The 27794-nt window shown below is 46.8% G+C and overlaps 1 protein-coding gene across 1 annotated transcript in view; it reads left to right on the forward strand.

Annotated features, from left to right (window-relative positions):
• The first annotated feature begins 4402 nt into the window (after positions 1–4402).
• The window catches only part of LOC144129926 (uncharacterized), a 32213-nt gene continuing 8821 nt past the window's right edge, over positions 4403–27794 (forward strand). Inside the window, exons 1-10 of the mRNA XM_077663985.1 lie at positions 4403–4439; positions 4581–4607; positions 5008–5029; positions 6549–6664; positions 8037–8423; positions 10697–10922; positions 14503–14662; positions 14769–14896; positions 15680–15809; positions 16638–16835. Coding sequence (XP_077520111.1) covers positions 6598–6664; positions 8037–8423; positions 10697–10922; positions 14503–14662; positions 14769–14896; positions 15680–15809; positions 16638–16835 — 1296 coding nt within the window. The 5' untranslated portion in view covers positions 4403–4439; positions 4581–4607; positions 5008–5029; positions 6549–6597. The remainder of the gene's footprint in view (positions 4440–4580; positions 4608–5007; positions 5030–6548; positions 6665–8036; positions 8424–10696; positions 10923–14502; positions 14663–14768; positions 14897–15679; positions 15810–16637; positions 16836–27794) is intronic.

Below are 27794 nucleotides of genomic sequence, written 5' to 3' on the forward strand. Positions count from 1 at the left end.
GTGAAGAACATCAGGGGCCGTACTCTATAAACTGTCCATTTTACAATGCAATGTTTATTCAACATCTCAGGGATGTTTGGGGCACGGGCAAAAAGCCAGAAGAAGGCTTTACTGAGGTCCGTACCTCAAAATACATGGCAAGCAATGTGCAGCTACATGCTGCAGTGGTTAAAAATAAAGAATGAAAGATGGGGGCGATAGGAGCACACAAGTAAATCATGAGCATACATGAAAATAAATCGCACTGTAATGAAATTATTAGAATAACAAGGTGAAGCATATAAATGCTTCCCCATACATACAACATGATCCAAAGACATCAGCAGTGAAGAACACAGCAAAAAAGAGTAAAACCGCAAACAGTTTCATAGTTTAAAACTCGGTGACATTTAAGTTCTATACATATTTATTGCGCAGGATCTTCAATAAAATATACTCAGAATCTGTATTACTGTCGCTCGCGAAAGCATTCAGCCATGTTGGCAGTCTAAAATTTAACATTTGCCTCAATATCCAGTACGGCATCTGGTCAATTTTCATTCTTCTCGGGTGCGCATTGGGTACATAGGTGTGTGTTTTTCAAGTTTTTCCCGTAACTTCGAGGTGTTATTCCCTTTGGTTCTTTCTAATCTGTACTGTTTAGAAAGTCTATAGTCATACATAGATTCTACGCTGACAATATTTAGCTCATTGTACATCTCCTGTGTGTGGCTTAAGTAGGGCGCTTTGCAAATTATGTCGATGGCACTTTTTGTAGCAAATGAAGCTCATGAATATTGTCTTTCGTAGTGGTTCCCCAAAACGGCCATTTCACGTATGTCTGATCCTCTGTCATTGATCACTCAGAAATACCCGTGGCTTTCAAGCCTCTGTGGAGAGCGACCCGGCCATTGCGTAGTTGGCGACCGGGCCTCCCCATTGGCTGGCATTTACCGCATTAAGAAGCCACAGGTGAGGTCCATTGCAGCGCTCTCTCAACAGCAGGCGACCGGACCTGCCCGCTGGCTGCCATTGGCTGCGACGTGCAGCCAACGGTGAGGTCCGGTAGTCCCCTACCCAACTGCCGGGTCGCTTTCCATAGACGCTTGAAAGCCCAGGTTACCAACGACAGAGGACCAGACGGACGTGAAGTGTCCATTTTAAAATAGACAGCTTATAGAATACGGCCCTAGAACACTTTCAAAACTGTGTAACTATCATAACGCACTGAATTTTCCGTAGTGACGAAAATAGAAACGAGGTCCCTTTCATATTGAGGAAAATAAATACACAGATCCCAAATAAATAAACAGCCTGAGAAGCGGAGTAAACTACTCATCGCAGGGCAGTGGGTATTATTTCCATAGAGCCTTAGCGCCAGAGAGTAGAGTCACCAAAAAATGAGCTTGTCATGGACATGTTAGGACGTGCTGTATCTGCTGGCTACTCCGGAACCCCTCTGCGTACTAACGCTGACTAGTGGGAGGCCGTCCTGCTCAACGAAGGTCCGCAGGGCCAGAAATGGCGCTGGTAAACAATGCCGCCGTAGTAGATTTGACCAGTCGAATCCTGAAATAGGGACTCCTACCACGGTGTTCATAACCAATTTGGGCAATAAGCATATTAAACAACAACAGTAACACCGCTGCAGTCGCCGACAGTACTTGATGTGCGTGGTAATAATAATAATTGGTTTTTGGGGAAAGGAAATGGCGCAGTATCTGTCTCATATATCGTTGGACACCTGAACCGCGCCGTTAGGTAGGGGATAAAGGTGGGAGTGAAAGAAGAAAGGAAGAAAGGGTGCCGTAGTGGAGGGCTCCGGAATGATTTCGACCACCTGGCGATCTTTAACGTGCACTGACATCGCACAGCACACGGGCGCCTTAGCGTTTTTCCTCATTATAAACGCAGCCGCCGCGGTCGGGTTCGAACCCGGGAACTCCGGATCAGTAGCCGAGCGCCCTAACCACTGAGCCATCGCGGCGGGTGGCGTGGTAATCACGAAACCGATTTGCAGGCTGTCCTTCTTCTAAAACCTTCGAAAACCTTCTAAAAGCTTTTAAAACCGCGTGCCACTGAAGGCACGTGGACGAAGACAAAACAGAAGAAGAGAGGCCCAATGACGCCCGTGAGCGATTTACCTGTCACTGCTCCGAAAATGGGTGAGTTTGAATTGTTTCATTGAGGAGACGCTGTGTTAAGTAGCGTTTAGTTCTGTATTGTACACATTCTGCACCAACTAAGCGCGGAAACCGGTTGTTGCTTTTTCTTTCCTTGATCACTGTGAACGACGGTGCATCGACGCGCCATTTGCGCAGTGGCATAGCTGCGCCTAAAAAGCGAAGAACCGCTCTTTCTTAAAGTTGTCCGCCAAGCGATTGACAAGCGCCAGCTGGCATCGTTATTAAATACCTCAGTATACAGCATTTGTATCTTACCGGTACTCACATATGGGGCAGAAACGTGGAGGCTAACGAAAAGGGTTCAGGTTAAGTTAAGGACAAGGCAGCGAGCTATGGAAAGAAAAATGATAGGTGTAACGTTAACAGAGCGGGAGAAGGCAGAGTGGGTGAGGGAACAAACACGGGTTAATGACATTCAAGTCGAAATAAACATGAAGAAATGGGCTTTGACAGGGCATGTAATGCGAAGGCAAGATAAATTATGATTCCTAATGGTAACGAAGCGGATTCCAGGAAAAGGCAAGCGTTGCAAGGGGCGGCAGAAAGTTGTGTGGGCGGATGATATTAAGAAGTTTGCGGAATACGGTGGCCGCAGCTGACAAAGGAGAGGGTTAATTGGAGTGGCATGGGAGAGGCATTTGCCCTGCAGTGGGCGCAGTCAGGCTGATGGTGGTGATGACGAATTTCTTCAAAGCTCTTTTTTTTTCTTTTTTAAGATCGCAGAGCATACAGGCGTTTTTGAATATCACCTCTTTTTAAACGTGCCTGCATTGGTCGGGATTCGGTCCCGCGACCTTTGAATCAGCATCTGATCGCCAAAGTCACTAGGTCACTATAGCGGGTTGAAAAATGAATGGGGGTTAAAATGAAAATCCACCCACGCACTTCGCAGCAGCCTGTTCTGATAAAAGCAGCTTACAGGCTGTCGCCTTGACAAGCGCCAAAAAGAGTGCGAACATTCTTCAAAGTGTTTCAGCCCACGTTTCTGCTAAATCTGCTAGCAGAATCCGGTTTGCTCATTTAAACGAAAATAACTAGCGCCCCAATTAACTCAAGCAGAGGGTGAACGCATGAACTGACAAATTGGCGCACTGCCGCTCTAAGGCGCATCAGCATTGGAACGTCATTGTGAAAAACGTCCCTCCCACAGTGTTCACTGTCGAGCGTTTTAGATGGGCGCTCGTAGCATCCATCCAGTTGCAGTGACCCGGCAGAAGCGGAAACGAGAGGATTGACCGTGGGCCAAAAATGTGTGGCCAAGCAGCTGATCCTGTGGACCGAACACTTCTGACAAAGGTTGCACGTTGTGACATTAGCAGCTTTTGCTTTCACGTTATACAAAAAGAAGACACTCCACATGAGCGAAAGACTGTTTTTGCTCACATAAAGCTACACTACACAAAATTCAATAACTTTTTATTGCGTTAGCATTAGATCGTCCACTATCACAAAAAGTGTCGGCCGTCGACGAGTGAAGCCTCGGTGCGCAGGGCGGCAAGATGGAGGTACCCCCTCTCCACATTTACTGGTGCGGAGGGAGAGGAAACCTGGGAAAAAGAAGAGAGGGAAGAGGTGTCAGGTGGCGAGAGGGACACGGCGGTCGCCAATCAGGCTCGAAGGGTGGGAAGAGTGGAGGGCGGTACGACGTGTCGCTCTCTGATTGCTTGATTATTAGATAGGGATGGTGGAGTAGGGCTGCAGCGTGTCGCACGGAGATTGATGGATTGGGCCGCGCCAACCACTCGCCCGGTCTGAACCCAACAGCTGCTTCTCTGTCCTGTAGTAGCCCTGATGTTAACGCATACTCTTTTGTATGAATCTCACTGATCGTCTGATTTTTTTTTTTTTTTTGCGCAGATACAGCTGTTCTACTGCAGTTCCATGTTTGGCAGGCCACTTTTTCATTTTGAAGGAAAAAAAAACTAGTCTGACCTGAGGTCACAGGCGTGCTCTGTGCCGGGGTTATAAGGCAACGTGTATAGTTCTTTTTTGCGTCTTCATATGCAGCACCTTATATCTGGACAAAATGCAAATCACTCAAAGCAGCACTCCTCAAAACTGCATTATAACACCATTCGGTATTCTCTAGCAGCAAAAGCTGTATTCATGGACGACTTCATTTTGTAACACCATCGTCACGAATTCACGGGGAATATCACTCACTTTCTTGGTTTCTTAACGCTGAGAAATTCAATCACTCAATACTTTAAATACTGACAGAAGTACAATTCTTTTCTTTGTTTGAAGACGAAGACGACTTGGAAAGCGCGGCTGGTAAGTAAGCCCCCTTTTACAGAACAAAAGAAAATTCTGAGTTGCATAGCTAGCTAAAGACAGCCGCAGAAAATAATAAATATTAAATTTAAAATTGTGGGCTGAGTGTGACAAATTTTTATTTTCCTCCGTATCCCGTAGAAGAAGATTCCTCCGACGACTCCGTAGGTAAATATTGCACTTTTTTTCAAGAGCTCCCTCCTACCAATCAAAGTTGCACCTGTGTTATATGATTCAGGTAGAGTTGCATGCTTTTTTCCAATTCGACATGTAGGTATTTTGCATTTTGTACCAACAGTTCTTGGCAATAGGCTTGCTCGTTGCGGAATATATATATATGAATTGATAGATAAATGTGAAATTGAGAATTCCCAAAGCATCCGGAATTGTGAAGACTTGTTCATGCATTCTATTGACGAAATAGATGTATAACCGAACATCTCTGCTTGAACGTGCGAAAACGATTGTGTCACAACTGCGGTACTGATACCATCCCGATCCAGTGCCCAACTGTTGTCTATTTATATCATCATTCTGTAACATTGTTTTTTCTCTCTTCTTTCTTCAGATTTAGTCTCGATACTTAAAGTGTAAGTACAAACCAGATTATGATTATGATGATGATGATGACGATGATGATGAATTCTTATGGCACAAGGGCATCTGTGGCCAAAGAGCGCTATGGCACAAAGTTTTTCTTTTACTCAAGGTTGGGTCAAAGACCCATTTCCCAAGCATTTCACCACAAATCAATCAGCTGATCACCAGACTAGGGGAAAGCATGTACCCGTTGTATCACCGGTGGGTACCCGTCGGCACTAGGGATCGAGCCCCGCTTTGCTTGAGACAAAGAAAGAACCCCTGTGATCGTGCCCTCTTCGTTTCTTGTCGTCGTCTTATTTTACATTGTAGTGTATTGTAAGTTGTACTGCCAGCTCTTTTTTCTTTAGTATGACGCTACCGTCAATCCGGCGGTGCGTCAGCTCCTTATCACGGTACAGAGCCGCAAAACCATTCGTTACTGGTTGGGCAGCCCAAAGAAAATAAAAATAAAATTGGCCTGTTCGCACAGCCCATGGCACAATTTAATATCAATAACGAGGCATGAGGCAATTAAATAGTATGAATACTAGAATACATATATATTAACACCAGCGAAACTCGGAAATGGAGAGCACGCCCACATCATGGCCACATCATGCAATAAAGAACGACAATAAACATGCACCGGTGTGTTCGCTATCACTGGCCCGTGACAGATACAATGCACAGCGGGAGTTGAGTTGTTTGTTAGTGGCCCTGATCTGTTCAACAAACACTGAATTTTCGCATCGACGATTGTGGGGGTTTCCTGCCGGGAGTAGCTGATCTTTCAGGTTTGAGCCGGACAAAGCGTCCTCCCATTGTTTTCCTGTGATGGGTTTTCTATGTTGTGGAGTGTATTAAATGTTGCGTTAGTAGCCCCAAAAGTTGTGATATAGTGCGGCCACATCCCCGCAGAGCGGACGAGCGGCCCTAAAGGCTGAACGCATAGGGCTCGATGCCCATCGCGGCCGTAAGAGCGAGCCGTCGCGCCTCGAGGTCCGGGTCCATTACTGCTAACTACAACAGACGACAAGCAAAGAAACCCGACGCGCGCCGCAATCACGCCGCCGACGCTGCTGCTGGGGTGCTAGGAGCGACAACCGGAAGTTGCAAAAGGAACGTCAGCGGACGACGTATTCATGGGCGGGACCCAGTCCCAGAGCTGTTTTCTTTATTTTTGTCTGGCGCCCCGCGTGTACGAGCTGAGGAGGGAGAGGAGGAGCGTAATTTTTAATCGTCTATATCTTGGTTGTTATTGATCCTAGCTCAAAAATTCTTCCATTAGGGTGACGAGTGATGAAATGTCTATCTCTCGTCTGCTTTACGTAATCTCAATTAACTTATTGCACTGTTCCTTTAAACCCCCATAACTTGCTATATTTCCATTTCCGCGCGTACTTGCTACCTTTGCTATTGAAGTGAGTGTCGTCTGTCTTCTTCGGGTTGAGGTTTATCTATCCTTCCAAGTACAATAATACGCGCACGCTTAATTAGGACGCACTGTCTGACAGAGACCCCATGCAGGAAGACGCCTGAGCAGCCGGAGCCGACCGACAACGTGTGGAGCGGCATCATGGTGGGCGCCGGCGTCCTGGTGGCCGTGATTGGAGTGGGCGCCCTCTTCGTCCTTACCGGAACGGGTGTGCGATCTACCTCCGCATGCTCGTGCAAAGATCATTGGCAAACTCCAACCCTTTCGGACGCTATGTTATTTTTAGCAGTATTTTTCAGTACTGTCACGACAGCAGCGACCAGACGGTCGTTTCGCGTCCCATGAACGACCGCAGTGGCGGCATGGACAAAATTCGCGCATGCGCATAGAGCGCTTGTCAGTTGCACCGTCGTCTGTAACACGATTGATCTGCTGATGTAGCAGAACAGTCTGGCATATATGACGCTACAACTGGCACGTGCTCTGTCTGGTCGACGCCGCTATGACAGTACCAAAATATTTGAGAGCTGCATCTAACTGCGAACGTACTAAGCGCGCAGCTTGTTGTCGGAGTGTGAGCTACCGTCGGTTTGTCTCCTTCAGACAAATTCACCGCTATTCGCATCGCTATTGCGGCTCTTTTTATGTTAGCTAGCGAACCCAGTAGATGATGTTTCTAAAACCAATGAGATTGGAAACATGTCATTTGACGGAGTCCTGTAGACAGCTTTGTCTCATCTGTAATATTGTTTTTCGAAATTTTTAGCGACTCCAGCATCGTTGAACAAAAAAAAATCACCCCACGATCTTTCAAGCGCATACTTCACAAAATCAGGTTTTTCGATGTTACAATTTCTAATAACGGGGCGCTTAGTACAAATTTTTGCACAGACCTGTAGAAAATTGACATTGGCCTTTCGCACTGCAAAACTAATTAGCTCGTTTTCTTAAAGCAGAAGGTCGTTCAGGCGCAAGGAAATATGTGCGACTTGAAATGAAGAGCAGCGTGCGAGTCAATAATTATCTCTAGAAGGTGTTTAAAATAACAGCCAACATTTTTGGCAAGGATGGCCGCACGTTCGCGCTGCATAGTCTCCCGTTGCTAGCATAAGAGTGAACAGTAAAGGGAATAGGAAACAAAAATTCCGATAGAGAGTACTGTGCGGGGAGGATACCTCTTAGTAGAGTTGCCGACTCATTGAGCAGCGTTTCTTAAAAGTCTGCTCTCTTATTACACCCAGCTAAGTTAAGCTGCGTTTGCTTCCCTTGTTATCTTTACTGGCAGTATCATTCAATGAAGCTAGGAACGTTTTTTTCCCCTTTAGCTTACGAAATTTTCAGTAAAAACTTATGTTACTGAAGTTATAAGGTCCAAGTCATAACTCAGGTCATACAGTAGCCGTAAGGTCCGTCGCAGTTCAACGCGAGACATTTCGTTCGGTTATATTCAGACTTATATTTGAGAAGACCACAATTCCTGACTTCTTGGAGGCTGCATTTTTTATAGTTATTTTTTTTTCTTGATGTCTTAGTGCGTCTGATAAATTAAGCATTTGACTCTCTTTCTTTCTGTCCCACAGGGTTCAGAGCCGCCAGGTCTGGCGACTCGAAAGCCGGCGCACTCAGGAACAGTGCCGGCGGCAGCGGCAGCAGCAGCGGCGGCGACGACAGCTCTGGCAAAGGCGTCCACATCAGCGGCGCGACCCGTAGTGTGCAGGCAAGGCACATACAAACTGTAGCCGTCACCCGACGCAGAGCTGCGGCCAAGGCAGGAGCCGACAGCTATTCCCTGAACACCACTAACGAAAACGTCACCGGCAGGCCCGACGAAGAAGAAAGATCTGACAACACCACACAGCTGGCCAGCGGTACACAAAAAGGCAGCGCTTCCAGCGATGGCTCACCGGCGGCCAGAAATGGAACGAGCACGAGGACATCTACGGTGCAGCCGAGTACGACGCCCGAGAGTAAGCATCCAGAAGTGGACGAGATAGGAAAGTGCACACGACGCCCGGACGAAGAAAAATAGGCGCCTTTAGAATACAGTGTACCGTGTTACCGTTACCGGTAACGTAGTACCCGGGAGCCCGCGCGCAGCCAATGGGCATGCTCAAATCGCCGCCAGATGGCGCCAGGTACTCGGCAGCTGCGCGCGCGCCCGCGGCATCGGAACAAATCACCGTTTTCTCAGCGGCAGTGGGCGGGCTCCCGGTAACGGTTGCTGTAATACGGTACATGCCATGTTAAAGGTGTCTAACATAAAGTTTGTGGTCCTTGAAGTGGAGCGGCGACCGTCCGCAGACGAATGGCTTTCAGCGTACCCGATGCGTATTAGCGGAGACGTATACAGTGTTGTGCGTTTTTATCGTGAACACTTGAAAAAATTTTCCCGCCTCAACCGCTAGCTCATTTGCCGTGACACTGCACACAGAGCTTGCGTATTATGGTAACTTTTGTATCGTAGCAAGTTTGACAACGGTACTTACTTAGTTGAGCCGTGCATGATGCGAAAACATAATCGTCTGCGTAGAGACCGGCAACCAAAACCCGCAGACGACGTTTTTTCACTGAAGGGCGGCAGTGGCGCCATCTGTTTTCGGCAGTGGAAAGCGTTACGACAAGGCCGCCGAGACGAGCGTTGTAAACAATATTCTTTGAAAGGTAAAGCCTCGTTAAATCAGCTGTTCTGATATTTTCTCCTCTCAGTTAGCCGAAAATGTTGTAAGCGCTTCAGTTGTAGCAGACGAAACGGCCGGAACGGCATATTCAAAGGGCCCGCGCTTCTTGCAACGCTCGCCTCGGCGACCTTGTCGTGACGCTTTCGACTGCCGAAAAAAGATGGTGCCACTGCCGCCCTTCAGCAAAAAAGCGTCGACTGCGGGTTTTGGTTGCCGATCTCTACGTAGACGATTATGTTTTCGCATCATGCACGGCTCAACTAAGTAAGTACCGTTGTCAAACTTGCTACGATACAAAAGTTACCTTAATACGCAAGCTCTGTGTGCAGTTTCACGGCAAATGAGCCAGCGGTTGAGGCGGGGAAATTTTTTTAAGTATTCGCGATAAAAACGCACAATACTGTATATACCTTTGCCGCCGCGGTGGCTCAGCGGTTATGGCGCTCGGCTGCTGACCCGAAAAACGCGGGTTCGATTCCGGCCGCGGCGGTCGAATTTCGGTGGAGGTGAAATTCTAGACGCCCGTATACTGTGTGACGTCATCGCACGTTAAAGAACACCAGGTGGTCTAAATTTCCGGAGGCCTTCGCTACGGCCTCCCTCATAGCCTGAGTCGCTTTTGGACGTTAAACCTCCATAACCCAAAACCATTTTTGCAGAACCCTTACTATGCACGAGTAGTGGCATGGGTGGGGCCAGGCGCTACCATTGCGCGTGCTCAGCCGTCCTCCGGTAAACTGGTATACGCCTACGCTAATACGTCCCCGCTAAGCTAAAAACGTCTAGATTCATGACGCATACGTCTTTGTTCCGCGCGGAATTTCAGAATCGGGCTAACATTTCTTGTCCTGATTTCTCCCTTATATATGGCAACGAGTCTGGAGTAGCTTGCTTGCTTATTTCCCACTTTTAAGTTCTTGTTTTTCAAGCAAATGAGCTAGAAAAATAATAGCCTTTCATATGCACAGTGTAGAGTTGTTACTGAGCATGCCCTTTTTATTGCCCTCTTGGAAGACTCTCCAATGTACTTCAATATCAGTTTCGTGTACCCTTACATGTCCGACATTCCCGGACAAAATTTCTGATTATTCAAAAATTTTAAGATACTGTTATGGAAATATTGACGATAATGATCATTTTTCTGATGTGTAACAAGATATTTTTTTTCGTTAACGTGTTTCTATCGATAGCATCGAGCAGTTAAGATTGCCACAGTATACCAATGGGGAACACTTTTGACGATAGCAAAACCACTAATAGCCAAAAATATTCGACTGCCGTCGGGTGGTCGGCGGATATACTGATTTTTATACTAAAATCTTACATGATATGAAAAAATTGCGTTCGCCGCTCAAAAATGCTTTTATTCCAGAATTATTTCGTACGGCATTCTCCCTTCTCGTGTCATGTTTTTGCACTATTAGTTTTAAAATTTGTTCTAGCGACTAGCTCAACAGTTTGCAGTTGTTAAATGAGCTTAGGTTTCTTATGTTCCTGAAAACTCCCCTTTGATGTTCGCACGTTTCTTGACTGTTTTACGCGTTGCCTTCGCTGCTCTTCAGAAAAACTGATGGCAAGAACACCGCTCGTCTGCGTGTTCGGCAACCGCACCGACTGGAAGATGCACTTCCCTGAGGACGGGCTCTGCGACCTCGTCTTCTACGATTCCTTGTACGGCCACGAAGCCAACACTTTCCGGAGCGGCAACTTCACGGCCGACCTGCGGCGGGTGCTGGCCGCCTTCAAGGCGTACAACGTCACCCAGCGCGGCCTTGCGGTGACGTCCACGTAAGACTCGGCCTTTGCTCCTCTGTGACCCGATAATTGAACAGTACGACGTATTGGGTTATAAAAAACAAGAACTCTGTGAAAAGGGGGGGGGGGGGGGGGTGACAAGAGAGACGAAGCACACAGGACCAGTGCACAGTACATGCACAGTTCTTGTTTTTTTATAATGTACCAACTAGCCCCTCACCGTTCTCTTCTGGCTTTCGTATTGGGGCCAGTCGGCTAACATGCATATTCCTAATTTAGCTCAACAGAAACGAAAGACACGCAAGAATTGACAATGCGGGAGGGAGTGTTGTTTAGGTTGAAAGTTACTGACCTCTCTTTACTAGTTCTTGATGAGTTCGCATCACTAGCGTCCACATGGAATACAAACGAAGTGACTTCTATGGCATGAAGGGGCGGCTCAGCAAGACTGCACGAAGTGGCCGGAGTGTCCGCTCATATTGAGCGGACTGCAGTGAGTGTAAAGGTTTACTGTACTGTAGTAGAGTGCACAGCGTAGGCATAACGTTTATCTTAATGTAATGTTAATAATGAATGAGTTTATTCGGCGCCCCCAATAGTGACTTTGCGGTGTGCATTCTGGAGCACAGCCGACTTAAAGATAGCAAAAGTAAGGGTACAGAGCAAGTAATACAATGCAGAATAACAGCCTACGAGTGAAATAACATCATCAGACCAAAGACAAATCACGATGAATACAACACCACAACACAGCACAGAAAAAAGCACTTCAAACGAAAGCATCACAGAAAGAGCGTGGGGTCATAAAGTTATTAACAAGAAATACAGATGACGCAAAATCGACATTGAAATTGATGTAGAGAGAGCACGAAGAATACAAAAGAGGAGAAGGTAATCGGTTTGAAGAAAGAGGTAAAGTTAATAGATACATTAGTCAGCTTTTTGAAAAACGGAGAGGACACTTGAAGATGTAAACGTCAGAAGACTGACTGTGTATGAATGAAGTCAGTTACTCGCTCTCTCGAGGTTGCAAGAGTAGCAAAAGAGAGAAGGCGCAACACGAGAAAGTTGCATTAATGTAGCTTGAAAGTCACCCTGCGCCCCTCTGCTGGAGCGTACAACCCTAGCAGCTGATGACCTCGCATATAATAAGAATCCTGGAGGCTAAGGGAAGGAAAGCTGTTACTGAACTAAAAAAAAGTTCACGAGATAGTCTATGCACTTTCGTAGACTGAGCAAAAACGCCAACATTGATCAGGAAAATAAAAGAGTCGCAATAAACAGTGCCGTGAAGGACTCTGTAAGCGCGAAACACGAGTACAGGTTCATTTAAAAAGAAAGGGAACGACCAATTGTCCCGAAAAGAAAAATTTTCTTTAATTACTTCTGCACTAAAAATTAAATGACTTAGATATAATGCAAGAGGAAAACTAGTTAGAAAACGGGAAAAACTGGACTCGTCCCTCGTCGTTATAGAGTAATCGATAACTGAATGAACAAATTTATTCTCTTTCATACTGCAGGGACCTGTACGTGCAATCCAGGCAGGTCGCTTATAAGGACAATGTTCTGCAGGTAGAGTCTGCACTTAATTACTGCAAAAAAAACTTCTAGACCCTTTCTTGAGTGTACTGCTAGAGATATGCTGTACCTGGCTAGAGGAAGTCAAAGTGCAGATGAAATGCACTCCAAGCTCGCTTACTTTATTCGTTTTGTGCAGAAGATCTTCATATATATATACTCGGTAGAGAAATAATAAACGCTGCATTTTCTCGTAAAAGCAACTACTTTCGTCCTCCGAATGTTAAGTATTCGTTTTCTGAAACAGAAAAAGATAAAACATACGTCATTTTGATGGGCTTTGCAGATTTGGGTTTTGCAGATAAAATTATCCCAAATACCTCAAAATATTTTAACATCGTTGGCGTAGGGGAAAGAAGTAGAGTTCTTGATTGCTGACGATGCGAGAAAGCAGAATAAGAGTGAGAAGTCATGTTCATTGCCACATTTACCGCGTGAATTTAGAACATGAATACGTCCTTCCGAAATCCTTCAGAGCCGTCAAAAATACCCCCGAAGTCCACTAGCCGCTGTTGCAAATGGGTCGCAAGCCCCAAGGGTAGCGTTGGCCTGGCGGCCTGGGGCACAGCTGGAAACATCCGAAGGTCCTGGCAAAGGATGAGTCGACTGCCAACAGAACAACTTGTTTATTCTAGCATCGCAAAAGAGCAGCCGGTCAGGGCGACCACGTTACTCGACGGAAGAAATCGAAGTCTCTTCTTGGCGTCCGGGGCAGCTGCCTTTATACCCTCGGAGTCGAGGGCAAGAAGGAACGGCTCGGGATGAGGCGCACGAGACGGCGACGCACGGACATGTTGAAACGTGACGTGACGCGTCCGCCGGGCCGGCGCCGGTCAGACCTCCTCGCCTCCCAGTTGGGGAGCTCCTCTCCCCGGCTGCCGCGCTTTGACAAGCGTGGGCACCAACATGCACACACACGCACACACGAAGACACGTGGCATTGAAACCTGCCTGGACGCGCTTGGCGGGAGGCGTTGCGGCAGCACTGAACGGGCCAAAATGACCGCCACTTTGAACGAAGCCCCGGCGTCCGTTGCATCCGCGCCGGCTATACCGCGCGTCGTAGGCGAAACGTAACACCGCCTACAAATGCTGCGCTTTGCTGTAGAGGCATAATGTGTTTTAATCTGGTCATGCCTGTTCTGAGCTATAGTGTAGGCATCCTGGCGCTCAAGCTTCATGTCCTGATTGTTTCCTCGTTTTTGTGAACACGGTGCGTTAGTTATAGTTTTATGTTCATTATAAAACTAACGCACATTGGGCTGACATATTCCGTAAATCGGAGGTGCAAACCGAGACCGTCTGCACTAGAAAAAGGCGGGAATCGCCACTGCCCGCAGAAGCTGAGTTGTAACCTAACAGTGGAGTTAGTACTGCAATTATTCTGCAGGAAATTGCTCGCAGTACTCATGAATTTCTGGTTGGAACTCGCGCAGTAACATGATATCAGGAGGAGTAAATTAATTTCCACCGTCTAAAGAGCTTTCACATAGCGAATATCAGCTGGAGAGAAAAAATAATTATGATAGCACTTACGTACATTATTTCCCCTCGAAGTATAGGCAATGGTGGAGGCCTGGAGTAGGCTGCGCTTCCAGAGCCCGACAAAACATGTTTTGTTAGTGGCAAAACAAATGTAAGGTAGAACTTCCGAAATTTTAAAAAATTAAATCAGATGTACGCAGAACCTGAATACGTACGTAAACATGAAACACGGCAAAAAGTGTCTTTACGAAAACAATCAACAAGTAAATCTTGTACCTATGTTCATATCCAGCGCTCATAGTGTGAACTGCATCACACTAAAGCTTACTACCCCTTTGCAACTGGTGTATGAGCAGTCTATAAATAACTCTTATGCGGATAACTATCTCGTCTGTTTCGGTTTTCATAGACTCGGCGGTAGGAAGCAACTAACGAGTAGGACCACTTTCTTAATGAGTGTTTTTGGCGTTCGAAGATTAAGGAGTAATGTCATCGATTGTATGACAGCATAATACCCTTTGCCTTTTTTTTTGCGAATTCTTCTCAGGAGCGTCAACAAAGCCAGAAGCGACCTCTCGTCGGCAAAAGGAAAAGCTACTTTCGAAAGGTTGTGGGCATCCGGCATCTACCACTATGGGGTGCTTGACATTGCTCCAACGAACAAAACGAGAGAGAACGACATACAAGTAGCATGCCGTCTTTTAAACGTACGTGAATCTTTAATTTATCTTGTACTATTTTAGGAGATCGGACTTCAATATAGTGTAATAAAATCTGCCCTGTTTTCATTTTTGTTTGTCTGATTCATCGCAGGAGATACGTAACCTTTCTGCCAGCTACGTCGCTAAAAACACCAGCTTGAACCAATATCTGGCCGTGGGAATTACATACCTCAAGACCGTCAACCAAAAGATATACAGGGTTTTTGAGAACGCCACGAAGTGAGTTTAGTTCGAGACATTCTGCAACTTGTTTTGAGTCTAAAAACGCGCTAAGTATATTTTCCTGTTATGTCAATTACTTTACTTCAGAATAAAACAATGACGATTATAAAGCTTTTTTGACTAAGATCTCTCGCTGTCCTAAGGGATGTAGATAATCAGGAGTTTATGTACGTAAAAGGTTACCGACAAAGTCAGCATTATGAGGTAGTATACGCGAACATTCCAAGAATGGTTTTGAGCAAAAGGAAGCAAGCACATTGCTAATATGAAGAAAAAGAGGCTCAGTAGATGTGGAAAGGGTTAACGTTCCGCTTTATTCACCTGAATATTGAAGGAATAAGACATACCTCTGTTAAACAGCTTGTGCACCTTACTTGACTTTCAAAATTTGCACACTCAATTGATTTCTATCAGTTATATCTGCAACAATTCTCGGTTATTTCGTACATGGCGGTGAAGCTTTGACTTTTCTCCTTGTCGGATGAGCCAATGAAGACACTGATATCGTATAGGCTGTCGCGAACTCAGCTTTTTAAACTTTTTGAAGCAAATATTTCCGCCCACACTAAAGTTTTCGCTTGTTTGTTTATAGCATATAGTTAAGCAGTGATGCAACGGCTGCGTAGCTGGATTATGTGCAAGCTGGTTTTTCTCTTCTCTGTTGCTGTGCCAGTTTTGTAAGGGGGCCAGGGCCGCGTCGTTGTTTTCGAAACTTTTTCTTCTGGTTCCATTTTTTGTGCGCGAGCGTGAAAACGAATTAAAACTTGGCCTGACCTGCAGTGAACACCAGATCCCACTGGTCATTCTGCGGACGCACCTAGGACCAAGAGACGAGGCAGGCAGAGGGGAGTGTCGCATCTCGGGGTCCACGGTGTGGGGCAAGCCAGTCGCCAACAGCCACCCCAACATCGCAAGTCCACACATTTTGCCTCTAATGCTTAGTGCGCACTGTGGCTGACGTCATCTTGACCTCGTTGTGCTCCGCCTTTCACGTACCATAATACTTTAGAAATGCTATCGGTGCTTTCTTTGGGAACAATCACGGCAATGTCCAGTTCTCCGAGCGAAATAGTCTAAACTACATCGGCCAAGGCGGTGCAACACAGGAGGTGGAAAGATTTTCAGTTTTTTCAACTTCCTGTGCACGCCTAAATATGTGTGCACAGTTTATTGTCTTCAATTTACCTTAATTTGCTAATTGTTATTTTGCCGAAATACATTTTTTACAGCTTTACCAGATTGTACAATAGTACGGCCTTCAGCCATAAAATTCTGTAAACTAAAAATTTTTATATCATATTTTCTCTGGCTGGGTATTGCAAGGGTAAAGTGCTACGGTCAATATACATCGGATGGTCACGTCCATTCTTGTAATATGTCCGACAAACTGCCGGTGGCTCACAAATTCGACCCACGCTGCGCGCCCTCCCTGAGACGCACCGCGGATTAGTTCTCACGCAGCCAGTAACATCAAAGGTTGTCCTGTGACGTCCCAGTGGAAACATGCCATCAGTTGCTCGTAACAAGCTTTCACAAACTGCGTGCAGTATATTGCCACAGTCGGGACCGAAGTCTCGCCATGTATAGCACACAAAAACATAAAAGTAGTGCTGCTGCGGCGTCGAAAGTACGGTACGCATCTCCACACACCTAGTATCCATATACTCCGGAGATGGAGTATGTGGATATGGAGGGTGTTTGGAGCAATGCCCAAGCAACAGTTCTATTCGGCCCGCAGGGAAACACGCTGGACTATGTGCGGCAGCGGCGATCGTCCTTCGGTCACTACACCAGGCTGTTGATGTCCGTGTCGTTGGCCGGCCGCTGGTACTCCTCTCTGACGGGAGGCAGCAACCGAAGCGCGTACGCCATTGGTGCCAAGTGCAAGCCTCTCGACTTCGGAGCCGGCATGCAGGAAATGGATTCCCGCGTAACTGTGAGCAAACGATAACACCATAATCTGCCCTCACGGTTCTGCAGATGTTAGCGCTAAAGTTATCGCAGGAAAGGTTGCTTTTTGCTTAATCATCGGCGTTGGCATAGCACATCGCATAACCAGTGTGACTCACGTGACAGCGACGTCACCGCTACGAGATCGCTCACGTGGCATGACGCCACATGGCTGATACCATTACGTAAAGTGATGTCATATTCTGTCCATGCTATTCTACTGTTGTCAGTTCAAAAGTTATCGCAGGAAAGGTTGCTTTTTGCCTAATCATCGGCGTTGGCATAGCACATCGCATAACCAGTGTGACTCACGTGACAGCGACGTCACCGCTACGAGATCGCTCACGTGGCATGACGCCACATGGCTGATACCATTACGTAAAGTGATGTCATATTCTGTCCATGCTATTCTACTGTTGTCAGTTCAAAAGTTATCGCAGGAAAGGTTGCTTTTTGCTTAATCATCGGCGTTGGCATAGCACATCGCATAACCAGTGTGACTCACGTGACAGCGACGTCACCGCTACGAGATCGCTCACGTGGCATGACGCCACATGGCTGATACCATTACGTAAAGTGATGTCATATTCTGTCCATGCTATTCTACTGTTGTCAGTTCAAAAGTTATCGCAGGAAAGGTTGCTTTTTGCCTAATCATCGGCGTTGGCATAGCACATCGCATAACCAGTGTGACTCACGTGACAGCGACGTCACCGCTACGAGATCGCTCACGTGGCCTGACGCCACATGGCTGATACCATTACGTAAAGTGATGTCATATTCTGTCCATGCTATTCTACTGTTGTCAGTTCAAAAGTTATCGCAGGAAAGGTTGCTTTTTGCTTAATCATCGGCGTTGGCATAGCACATCGCATAACCAGTGTGACTCACGTGACAGCGACGTCACCGCTACGAGATCGCTCACGTGGCCTGACGCCACATGGCTGATACCATTACGTAAAGTGATGTCATATTCTGTCCATGCTATTCTACTGTTGTCAGTTCAAAAGTTATCGCAGGAAAGGTTGCTTTTTGCCTAATCATCGGCGTTGGCATAGCACATCGCATAACCAGGGTGACTCACGTGACAGCGACGTCACCGCTACGAGATCGCTCACGTGGCATGACGCCACATGGCTGATACCATTACGTAAAGTGATGTCATATTCTGTCCATGCTATTCTACTGTTGTCAGTTCAAAAGTTATCGCAGGAAAGGTTGCTTTTTGCTTAATCATCGGCGTTGGCATAGCACATCGCATAACCAGTGTGACTCACGTGACAGCGACGTCACCGCTACGAGATCGCTCACGTGGCATGACGCCACATGGCTGATACCATTACGTAAAGTGATGTCATATTCTGTCCATGCTATTCTACTGTTGTCAGTTCAAAAGTTATCGCAGGAAAGGTTGCTTTTTGCCTAATCATCGGCGTTGGCATAGCACATCGCATAACCAGGGTGACTCACGTGACAGCGACGTCACCGCTACGAGATCGCTCACGTGGCATGACGCCACATGGCTGATACCATTACGTAAAGTGATGTCATATTCTGTCCATGCTATTCTACTGTTGTCAGTTCAAAAGTTATCGCAGGAAAGGTTGCTTTTTGCTTAATCATCGGCGTTGGCATAGCACATCGCATAACCAGTGTGACTCACGTGACAGCGACGTCACCGCTACGAGATCGCTCACGTGGCCTGACGCCACATGGCTGATACCATTACGTAAAGTGATGTCATATTCTGTCCATGCTATTCTACTGTTGTCAGTTCAAAAGTTATCGCAGGAAAGGTTGCTTTTTGCTTAATCATCGGCGTTGGCATAGCACATCGCATAACCAGTGTCACTCACGTGACAGCGACGTCACCGCTACGAGATCGCTCACGTGGCCTGACGCCACATGGCTGATACCATTACGTAAAGTGATGTCATATTCTGTCCATGCTATTCTACTGTTGTCAGTTCAAAAGTTATCGCAGGAAAGGTTGCTTTTTGCTTAATCATCGGCGTTGGCATAGCACATCGCATAACCAGTGTGACTCACGTGACAGCGACGTCACCGCTACGAGATCGCTCACGTGGCCTGACGCCACATGGCTGATACCATTACGTAAAGTGATGTCATATTCTGTCCATGCTATTCTACTGTTGTCAGTTCAAAAGTTATCGCAGGAAAGGTTGCTTTTTGCCTAATCATCGGCGTTGGCATAGCACATCGCATAACCAGGGTGACTCACGTGACAGCGACGTCACCGCTACGAGATCGCTCACGTGGCATGACGCCACATGGCTGATACCATTACGTAAAGTGATGTCATATTCTGTCCATGCTATTCTACTGTTGTCAGTTCAAAAGTTATCGCAGGAAAGGTTGCTTTTTGCCTAATCATCGGCGTTGGCATAGCACATCGCATAACCAGTGTGACTCACGTGACAGCGACGTCACCGCTACGAGATCGCTCTCGTGGCATGACGCCACATGGCTGATACCATTACGTAAAGTGATGTCATATTCTGTAAATGCTATTCTACTGTTGTCAGTTCAAAAGTTATCGCAGGAAAGGTTGCTTTTTGCCTAATCATCGGCGTTGGCATAGCACATCGCATAACCAGTGTGACTCACGTGACAGCGACGTCACCGCTACGAGATCGCTCACGTGGCATGACGCCACATGGCTGATACCATTACGTAAAGTGATGTCATATTCTGTCCATGCTATTCTACTGTTGTCAGTTCAAAAGTTATCGCAGGAAAGGTTGCTTTTTGCCTAATCATCGGCGTTGGCATAGCACATCGCATAACCAGTGTGACTCACGTGACAGCGACGTCACCGCTACGAGATCGCTCACGTGGCATGACGCCACATGGCTGATACCATTACGTAAAGTGATGTCATATTCTGTAAATGCTATTCTACTGTTGTCAGTTCAAAAGTTATCGCAGGAAAGGTTGCTTTTTGCCTAATCATCGGCGTTGGCATAGCACATCGCATAACCAGTGTGACTCACGTGACAGCGACGTCACCGCTACGAGATCGCTCTCGTGGCATGACGCCACATGGCTGATACCATTACGTAAAGTGATGTCATATTCTGTAAATGCTATTCTACTGTTGTCAGTTCAAAAGTTATCGCAGGAAAGGTTGCTTTTTGCCTAATCATCGGCGTTGGCATAGCACATCGCATAACCAGTGTGACTCACGTGACAGCGACGTCACCGCTACGAGATCGCTCTCGTGGCATGACGCCACATGGCTGATACCATTACGTAAAGTGATGTCATATTCTGTCCATGCTATTCTACTGTTGTCAGTTCAAAAGTTATCGCAGGAAAGGTTGCTTTTTGCCTAATCATCGGCGTTGGCATAGCACATCGCATAACCAGTGTGACTCACGTGACAGCGACGTCACCGCTACGAGATCGCTCACGTGGCATGACGCCACATGGCTGATACCATTACGTAAAGTGATGTCATATTCTGTAAATGCTATTCTACTGTTGTCAGTTCAAAAGTTATCGCAGGAAAGGTTGCTTTTTGCCTAATCATCGGCGTTGGCATAGCACATCGCATAACCAGTGTGACTCACGTGACAGCGACGTCACCGCTACGAGATCGCTCACGTGGCATGACGCCACATGGCTGATACCATTACGTAAAGTGATGTCATATTCTGTCCATGCTATTCTACTGTTGTCAGTTCAAAAGTTATCGCAGGAAAGGTTGCTTTTTGCCTAATCATCGGCGTTGGCATAGCACATCGCATAACCAGTGTGACTCACGTGACAGCGACGTCACCGCTACGAGATCGCTCACGTGGCATGACGCCACATGGCTGATACCATTACGTAAAGTGATGTCATATTCTGTCCATGCTATTCTACTGTTGTCAGTTCAAAAGTTATCGCAGGAAAGGTTGCTTTTTGCCTAATCATCGGCGTTGGCATAGCACATCGCATAACCAGGGTGACTCACGTGACAGCGACGTCACCGCTACGAGATCGCTCACGTGGCATGACGCCACATGGCTGATACCATTACGTAAAGTGATGTCATATTCTGTCCATGCTATTCTACTGTTGTCAGTTCAAAAGTTATCGCAGGAAAGGTTGCTTTTTGCCTAATCATCGGCGTTGGCATAGCACATCGCATAACCAGGGTGACTCACGTGACAGCGACGTCACCGCTACGAGATCGCTCACGTGGCATGACGCCACATGGCTGATACCATTACGTAAAGTGATGTCATATTCTGTCCATGCTATTCTACTGTTGTCAGTTCAAAAGTTATCGCAGGAAAGGTTGCTTTTTGCCTAATCATCGGCGTTGGCATAGCACATCGCATAACCAGGGTGACTCACGTGACAGCGACGTCACCGCTACGAGATCGCTCACGTGGCATGACGCCACATGGCTGATACCATTACGTAAAGTGATGTCATATTCTGTCCATGCTATTCTACTGTTGTCAGTTCAAAAGTTATCGCAGGAAAGGTTGCTTTTTGCCTAATCATCGGCGTTGGCATAGCACATCGCATAACCAGTGTGACTCACGTGACAGCGACGTCACCGCTACGAGATCGCTCTCGTGGCCTGACGCCACATGGCTGATACCATTACGTAAAGTGATGTCATATTCTGTAAATGCTATTCTACTGTTGTCAGTTCAAAAGTTATCGCAGGAAAGGTTGCTTTTTGCCTAATCATCGGCGTTGGCATAGCACATCGCATAACCAGTGTGACTCACGTGACAGCGACGTCACCGCTACGAGATCGCTCTCGTGGCCTGACGCCACATGGCTGATACCATTACGTAAAGTGATGTCATATTCTGTAAATGCTATTCTACTGTTGTCAGTTCAAAAGTTATCGCAGGAAAGGTTGCTTTTTGCCTAATCATCGGCGTTGGCATAGCACATCGCATAACCAGGGTGACTCACGTGACAGCGACGTCACCGCTACGAGATCGCTCACGTGGCATGACGCCACATGGCTGATACCATTACGTAAAGTGATGTCATATTCTGTCCATGCTATTCTACTGTTGTCAGTTCAAAAGTTATCGCAGGAAAGGTTGCTTTTTGCCTAATCATCGGCGTTGGCATAGCACATCGCATAACCAGTGTGACTCACGTGACAGCGACGTCACCGCTACGAGATCGCTCACGTGGCCTGACGCCACATGGCTGATACCATTACGTAAAGTGATGTCATATTCTGTAAATGCTATTCTACTGTTGTCAGTTCAAAAGTTATCGCAGGAAAGGTTGCTTTTTGCCTAATCATCGGCGTTGGCATAGCACATCGCATAACCAGTGTGACTCACGTGACAGCGACGTCACCGCTACGAGATCGCTCACGTGGCCTGACGCCACATGGCTGATACCATTACGTAAAGTGATGTCATATTCTGTAAATGCTATTCTACTGTTGTCAGTTCAAAAGTTATCGCAGGAAAGGTTGCTTTTTGCCTAATCATCGGCGTTGGCATAGCACATCGCATAACCAGTGTGACTCACGTGACAGCGACGTCACCGCTACGAGATCGCTCACGTGGCCTGACGCCACATGGCTGATACCATTACGTAAAGTGATGTCATATTCTGTAAATGCTATTCTACTGTTGTCAGTTCAAAAGTTATCGCAGGAAAGGTTGCTTTTTGCCTAATCATCGGCGTTGGCATAGCACATCGCATAACCAGTGTGACTCACGTGACAGCGACGTCACCGCTACGAGATCGCTCACGTGGCCTGACGCCACATGGCTGATACCATTACGTAAAGTGATGTCATATTCTGTCCATGCTATTCTACTGTTGTCAGTTCAAAAGTTATCGCAGGAAAGGTTGCTTTTTGCTTAATCATCGGCGTTGGCATAGCACATCGCATAACCAGTGTGACTCACGTGACAGCGACGTCACCGCTACGAGATCGCTCACGTGGCATGACGCCACATGGCTGATACCATTACGTAAAGTGATGTCATATTCTGTCCATGCTATTCTACTGTTGTCAGTTCAAAAGTTATCGCAGGAAAGGTTGCTTTTTGCCTAATCATCGGCGTTGGCATAGCACATCGCATAACCAGGGTGACTCACGTGACAGCGACGTCACCGCTACGAGATCGCTCACGTGGCCTGACGCCACATGGCTGATACCATTACGTAAAGTGATGTCATATTCTGTCCATGCTATTCTACTGTTGTCAGTTCAAAAGTTATCGCAGGAAAGGTTGCTTTTTGCCTAATCATCGGCGTTGGCATAGCACATCGCATAACCAGTGTGACTCACGTGACAGCGACGTCACCGCTACGAGATCGCTCACGTGGCATGACGCCACATGGCTGATACCATTACGTAAAGTGATGTCATATTCTGTCCATGCTATTCTACTGTTGTCAGTTCAAAAGTTATCGCAGGAAAGGTTGCTTTTTGCTTAATCATCGGCGTTGGCATAGCACATCGCATAACCAGTGTGACTCACGTGACAGCGACGTCACCGCTACGAGATCGCTCACGTGGCATGACGCCACATGGCTGATACCATTACGTAAAGTGATGTCATATTCTGTCCATGCTATTCTACTGTTGTCAGTTCAAAAGTTATCGCAGGAAAGGTTGCTTTTTGCTTAATCATCGGCGTTGGCATAGCACATCGCATAACCAGTGTGACTCACGTGACAGCGACGTCACCGCTACGAGATCGCTCACGTGGCATGACGCCACATGGCTGATACCATTACGTAAAGTGATGTCATATTCTGTCCATGCTATTCTACTGTTGTCAGTTCAAAAGTTATCGCAGGAAAGGTTGCTTTTTGCCTAATCATCGGCGTTGGCATAGCACATCGCATAACCAGGGTGACTCACGTGACAGCGACGTCACCGCTACGAGATCGCTCACGTGGCCTGACGCCACATGGCTGATACCATTACGTAAAGTGATGTCATATTCTGTCCATGCTATTCTACTGTTGTCAGTTCAAAAGTTATCGCAGGAAAGGTTGCTTTTTGCCTAATCATCGGCGTTGGCATAGCACATCGCATAACCAGTGTGACTCACGTGACAGCGACGTCACCGCTACGAGATCGCTCACGTGGCATGACGCCACATGGCTGATACCATTACGTAAAGTGATGTCATATTCTGTCCATGCTATTCTACTGTTGTCAGTTCAAAAGTTATCGCAGGAAAGGTTGCTTTTTGCTTAATCATCGGCGTTGGCATAGCACATCGCATAACCAGGGTGACTCACGTGACAGCGACGTCACCGCTACGAGATCGCTCACGTGGCCTGACGCCACATGGCTGATACCATTACGTAAAGTGATGTCATATTCTGTCCATGCTATTCTACTGTTGTCAGTTCAAAAGTTATCGCAGGAAAGGTTGCTTTTTGCTTAATCATCGGCGTTGGCATAGCACATCGCATAACCAGGGTGACTCACGTGACAGCGACGTCACCGCTACGAGATCGCTCACGTGGCCTGACGCCACATGGCTGATACCATTACGTAAAGTGATGTCATATTCTGTCCATGCTATTCTACTGTTGTCAGTTCAAAAGTTATCGCAGGAAAGGTTGCTTTTTGCTTAATCATCGGCGTTGGCATAGCACATCGCATAACCAGGGTGACTCACGTGACAGCGACGTCACCGCTACGAGATCGCTCACGTGGCCTGACGCCACATGGCTGATACCATTACGTAAAGTGATGTCATATTCTGTCCATGCTATTCTACTGTTGTCAGTTCAAAAGTTATCGCAGGAAAGGTTGCTTTTTGCCTAATCATCGGCGTTGGCATAGCACATCGCATAACCAGTGTGACTCACGTGACAGCGACGTCACCGCTACGAGATCGCTCACGTGGCATGACGCCACATGGCTGATACCATTACGTAAAGTGATGTCATATTCTGTCCATGCTATTCTACTGTTGTCAGTTCAAAAGTTATCGCAGGAAAGGTTGCTTTTTGCTTAATCATCGGCGTTGGCATAGCACATCGCATAACCAGGGTGACTCACGTGACAGCGACGTCACCGCTACGAGATCGCTCACGTGGCCTGACGCCACATGGCTGATACCATTACGTAAAGTGATGTCATATTCTGTCCATGCTATTCTACTGTTGTCAGTTCAAAAGTTATCGCAGGAAAGGTTGCTTTTTGCTTAATCATCGGCGTTGGCATAGCACATCGCATAACCAGGGTGACTCATGTGACAGCGACGTCACCGCTACGAGATCGCTCACGTGGCCTGACGCCACATGGCTGATACCATTACGTAAAGTGATGTCATATTCTGTCCATGCTATTCTACTGTTGTCAGTTCAAAAGTTATCGCAGGAAAGGTCGCTTTTTGCTTAATCATCGGCGTTGGCATAGCACATCGCATAACCAGGGTGACTCACGTGACAGCGACGTCACCGCTACGAGATCGCTCACGTGGCCTGACGCCACATGGCTGATACCATTACGTAAAGTGATGTCATATTCTGTCCATGCTATTCTACTGTTGTCAGTTCAAAAGTTATCGCAGGAAAGGTCGCTTTTTGCTTAATCATCGGCGTTGGCATAGCACATCGCATAACCAGGGTGACTCACGTGACAGCGACGTCACCGCTACGAGATCGCTCACGTGGCCTGACGCCACATGGCTGATACCATTACGTAAAGTGATGTCATATTCTGTCCATGCTATTCTACTGTTGTCAGTTCAAAAGATATCGCAGGAAATGTTGCTTTTTGCTTATTTGTTCACTTTTAGCTTCATCATCGGCGTTGGCATAGCACATCACATAACGAGCGTGGCTCACGTGACAGCGACGTCACCATCACGAGATCGCTCACGTGGCATGACGCCACATGGCTGATACCATTACGTAAAGTGATGTCATATTCTGTCCATGCTATTCTACTGTTGTCAGTTCAAAAGATATCGCAGGAAATGTTGCTTTTTGCTTATTTGTTCACTTTTAGCTTCATCATCGGCGTTGGCATAGCACATCACATAACGAGCGTGGCTCACGTGACAGCGACGTCACCATCACGAGATCGCTCACGTGGCATGACGCCACATGGCTGATACCATTACGTAAAGTGATGTCATATTCTGTCCATGCTATTCTACTGTTGTCAGTTCAAAAGTTATCGCAGGAAAGGTTGCTTTTTGCTTAATCATCGGCGTTGGCATAGCACATCGCATAACCAGTGTGACTCACGTGACAGCGACGTCACCGCTACGAGATCGCTCACGTGGCATGACGCCACATGGCTGATACCATTACGTAAAGTGATGTCATATTCTGTCCATGCTATTCTACTGTTGTCAGTTCAAAAGTTATCGCAGGAAAGGTTGCTTTTTGATTATTTGTTCACTTTTAGCTTCATCATCGGCGTTGACATAGCACATCACATAACGAGCGTGGCTCACGTGACAGCGACGTCACCATCACGAGATCGCTCACGTGGCATGACGCCACATGGCTGATACCATTACGTAAAGTGATGTCATATTCTGTCCATGCTATTCTACTGTTGTCAGTTCAAAAGTTATCGCAGGAAAGGTTGCTTTTTGCTTAATCATCGGCGTTGGCATAGCACATCGCATAACCAGGGTGACTCACGTGACAGCGACGTCACCGCTACGAGATCGCTCACGTGGCATGACGCCACATGGCTGATACCATTACGTAAAGTGATGTCATATTCTGTCCATGCTATTCTACTGTTGTCAGTTCAAAAGTTATCGCAGGAAAGGTTGCTTTTTGCCTAATCATCGGCGTTGGCATAGCACATCGCATAACCAGTGTGACTCACGTGACAGCGACGTCACCGCTACGAGATCGCTCACGTGGCATGACGCCACATGGCTGATACCATTACGTAAAGTGATGTCATATTCTGTCCATGCTATTCTACTGTTGTCAGTTCAAAAGTTATCGCAGGAAAGGTTGCTTTTTGCCTAATCATCGGCGTTGGCATAGCACATCGCATAACCAGGGTGACTCACGTGACAGCGACGTCACCGCTACGAGATCGCTCACGTGGCCTGACGCCACATGGCTGATACCATTACGTAAAGTGATGTCATATTCTGTCCATGCTATTCTACTGTTGTCAGTTCAAAAGTTATCGCAGGAAAGGTTGCTTTTTGCCTAATCATCGGCGTTGGCATAGCACATCGCATAACCAGTGTGACTCACGTGACAGCGACGTCACCGCTACGAGATCGCTCACGTGGCATGACGCCACATGGCTGATACCATTACGTAAAGTGATGTCATATTCTGTCCATGCTATTCTACTGTTGTCAGTTCAAAAGTTATCGCAGGAAAGGTTGCTTTTTGCCTAATCATCGGCGTTGGCATAGCACATCGCATAACCAGTGTGACTCACGTGACAGCGACGTCACCGCTACGAGATCGCTCACGTGGCATGACGCCACATGGCTGATACCATTACGTAAAGTGATGTCATATTCTGTCCATGCTATTCTACTGTTGTCAGTTCAAAAGTTATCGCAGGAAAGGTTGCTTTTTGCCTAATCATCGGCGTTGGCATAGCACATCGCATAACCAGGGTGACTCACGTGACAGCGACGTCACCGCTACGAGATCGCTCACGTGGCATGACGCCACATGGCTGATACCATTACGTAAAGTGATGTCATATTCTGTCCATGCTATTCTACTGTTGTCAGTTCAAAAGTTATCGCAGGAAAGGTTGCTTTTTGCCTAATCATCGGCGTTGGCATAGCACATCGCATAACCAGTGTGACTCACGTGACAGCGACGTCACCGCTACGAGATCGCTCACGTGGCATGACGCCACATGGCTGATACCATTACGTAAAGTGATGTCATATTCTGTCCATGCTATTCTACTGTTGTCAGTTCAAAAGTTATCGCAGGAAAGGTTGCTTTTTGCCTAATCATC

The sequence above is a fragment of the Amblyomma americanum genome, chromosome 4 (genome assembly GCF_052857255.1).
Source record: "Amblyomma americanum isolate KBUSLIRL-KWMA chromosome 4, ASM5285725v1, whole genome shotgun sequence".
NCBI classification, from domain to species: Eukaryota; Metazoa; Arthropoda; class Arachnida; order Ixodida; family Ixodidae; genus Amblyomma; species Amblyomma americanum.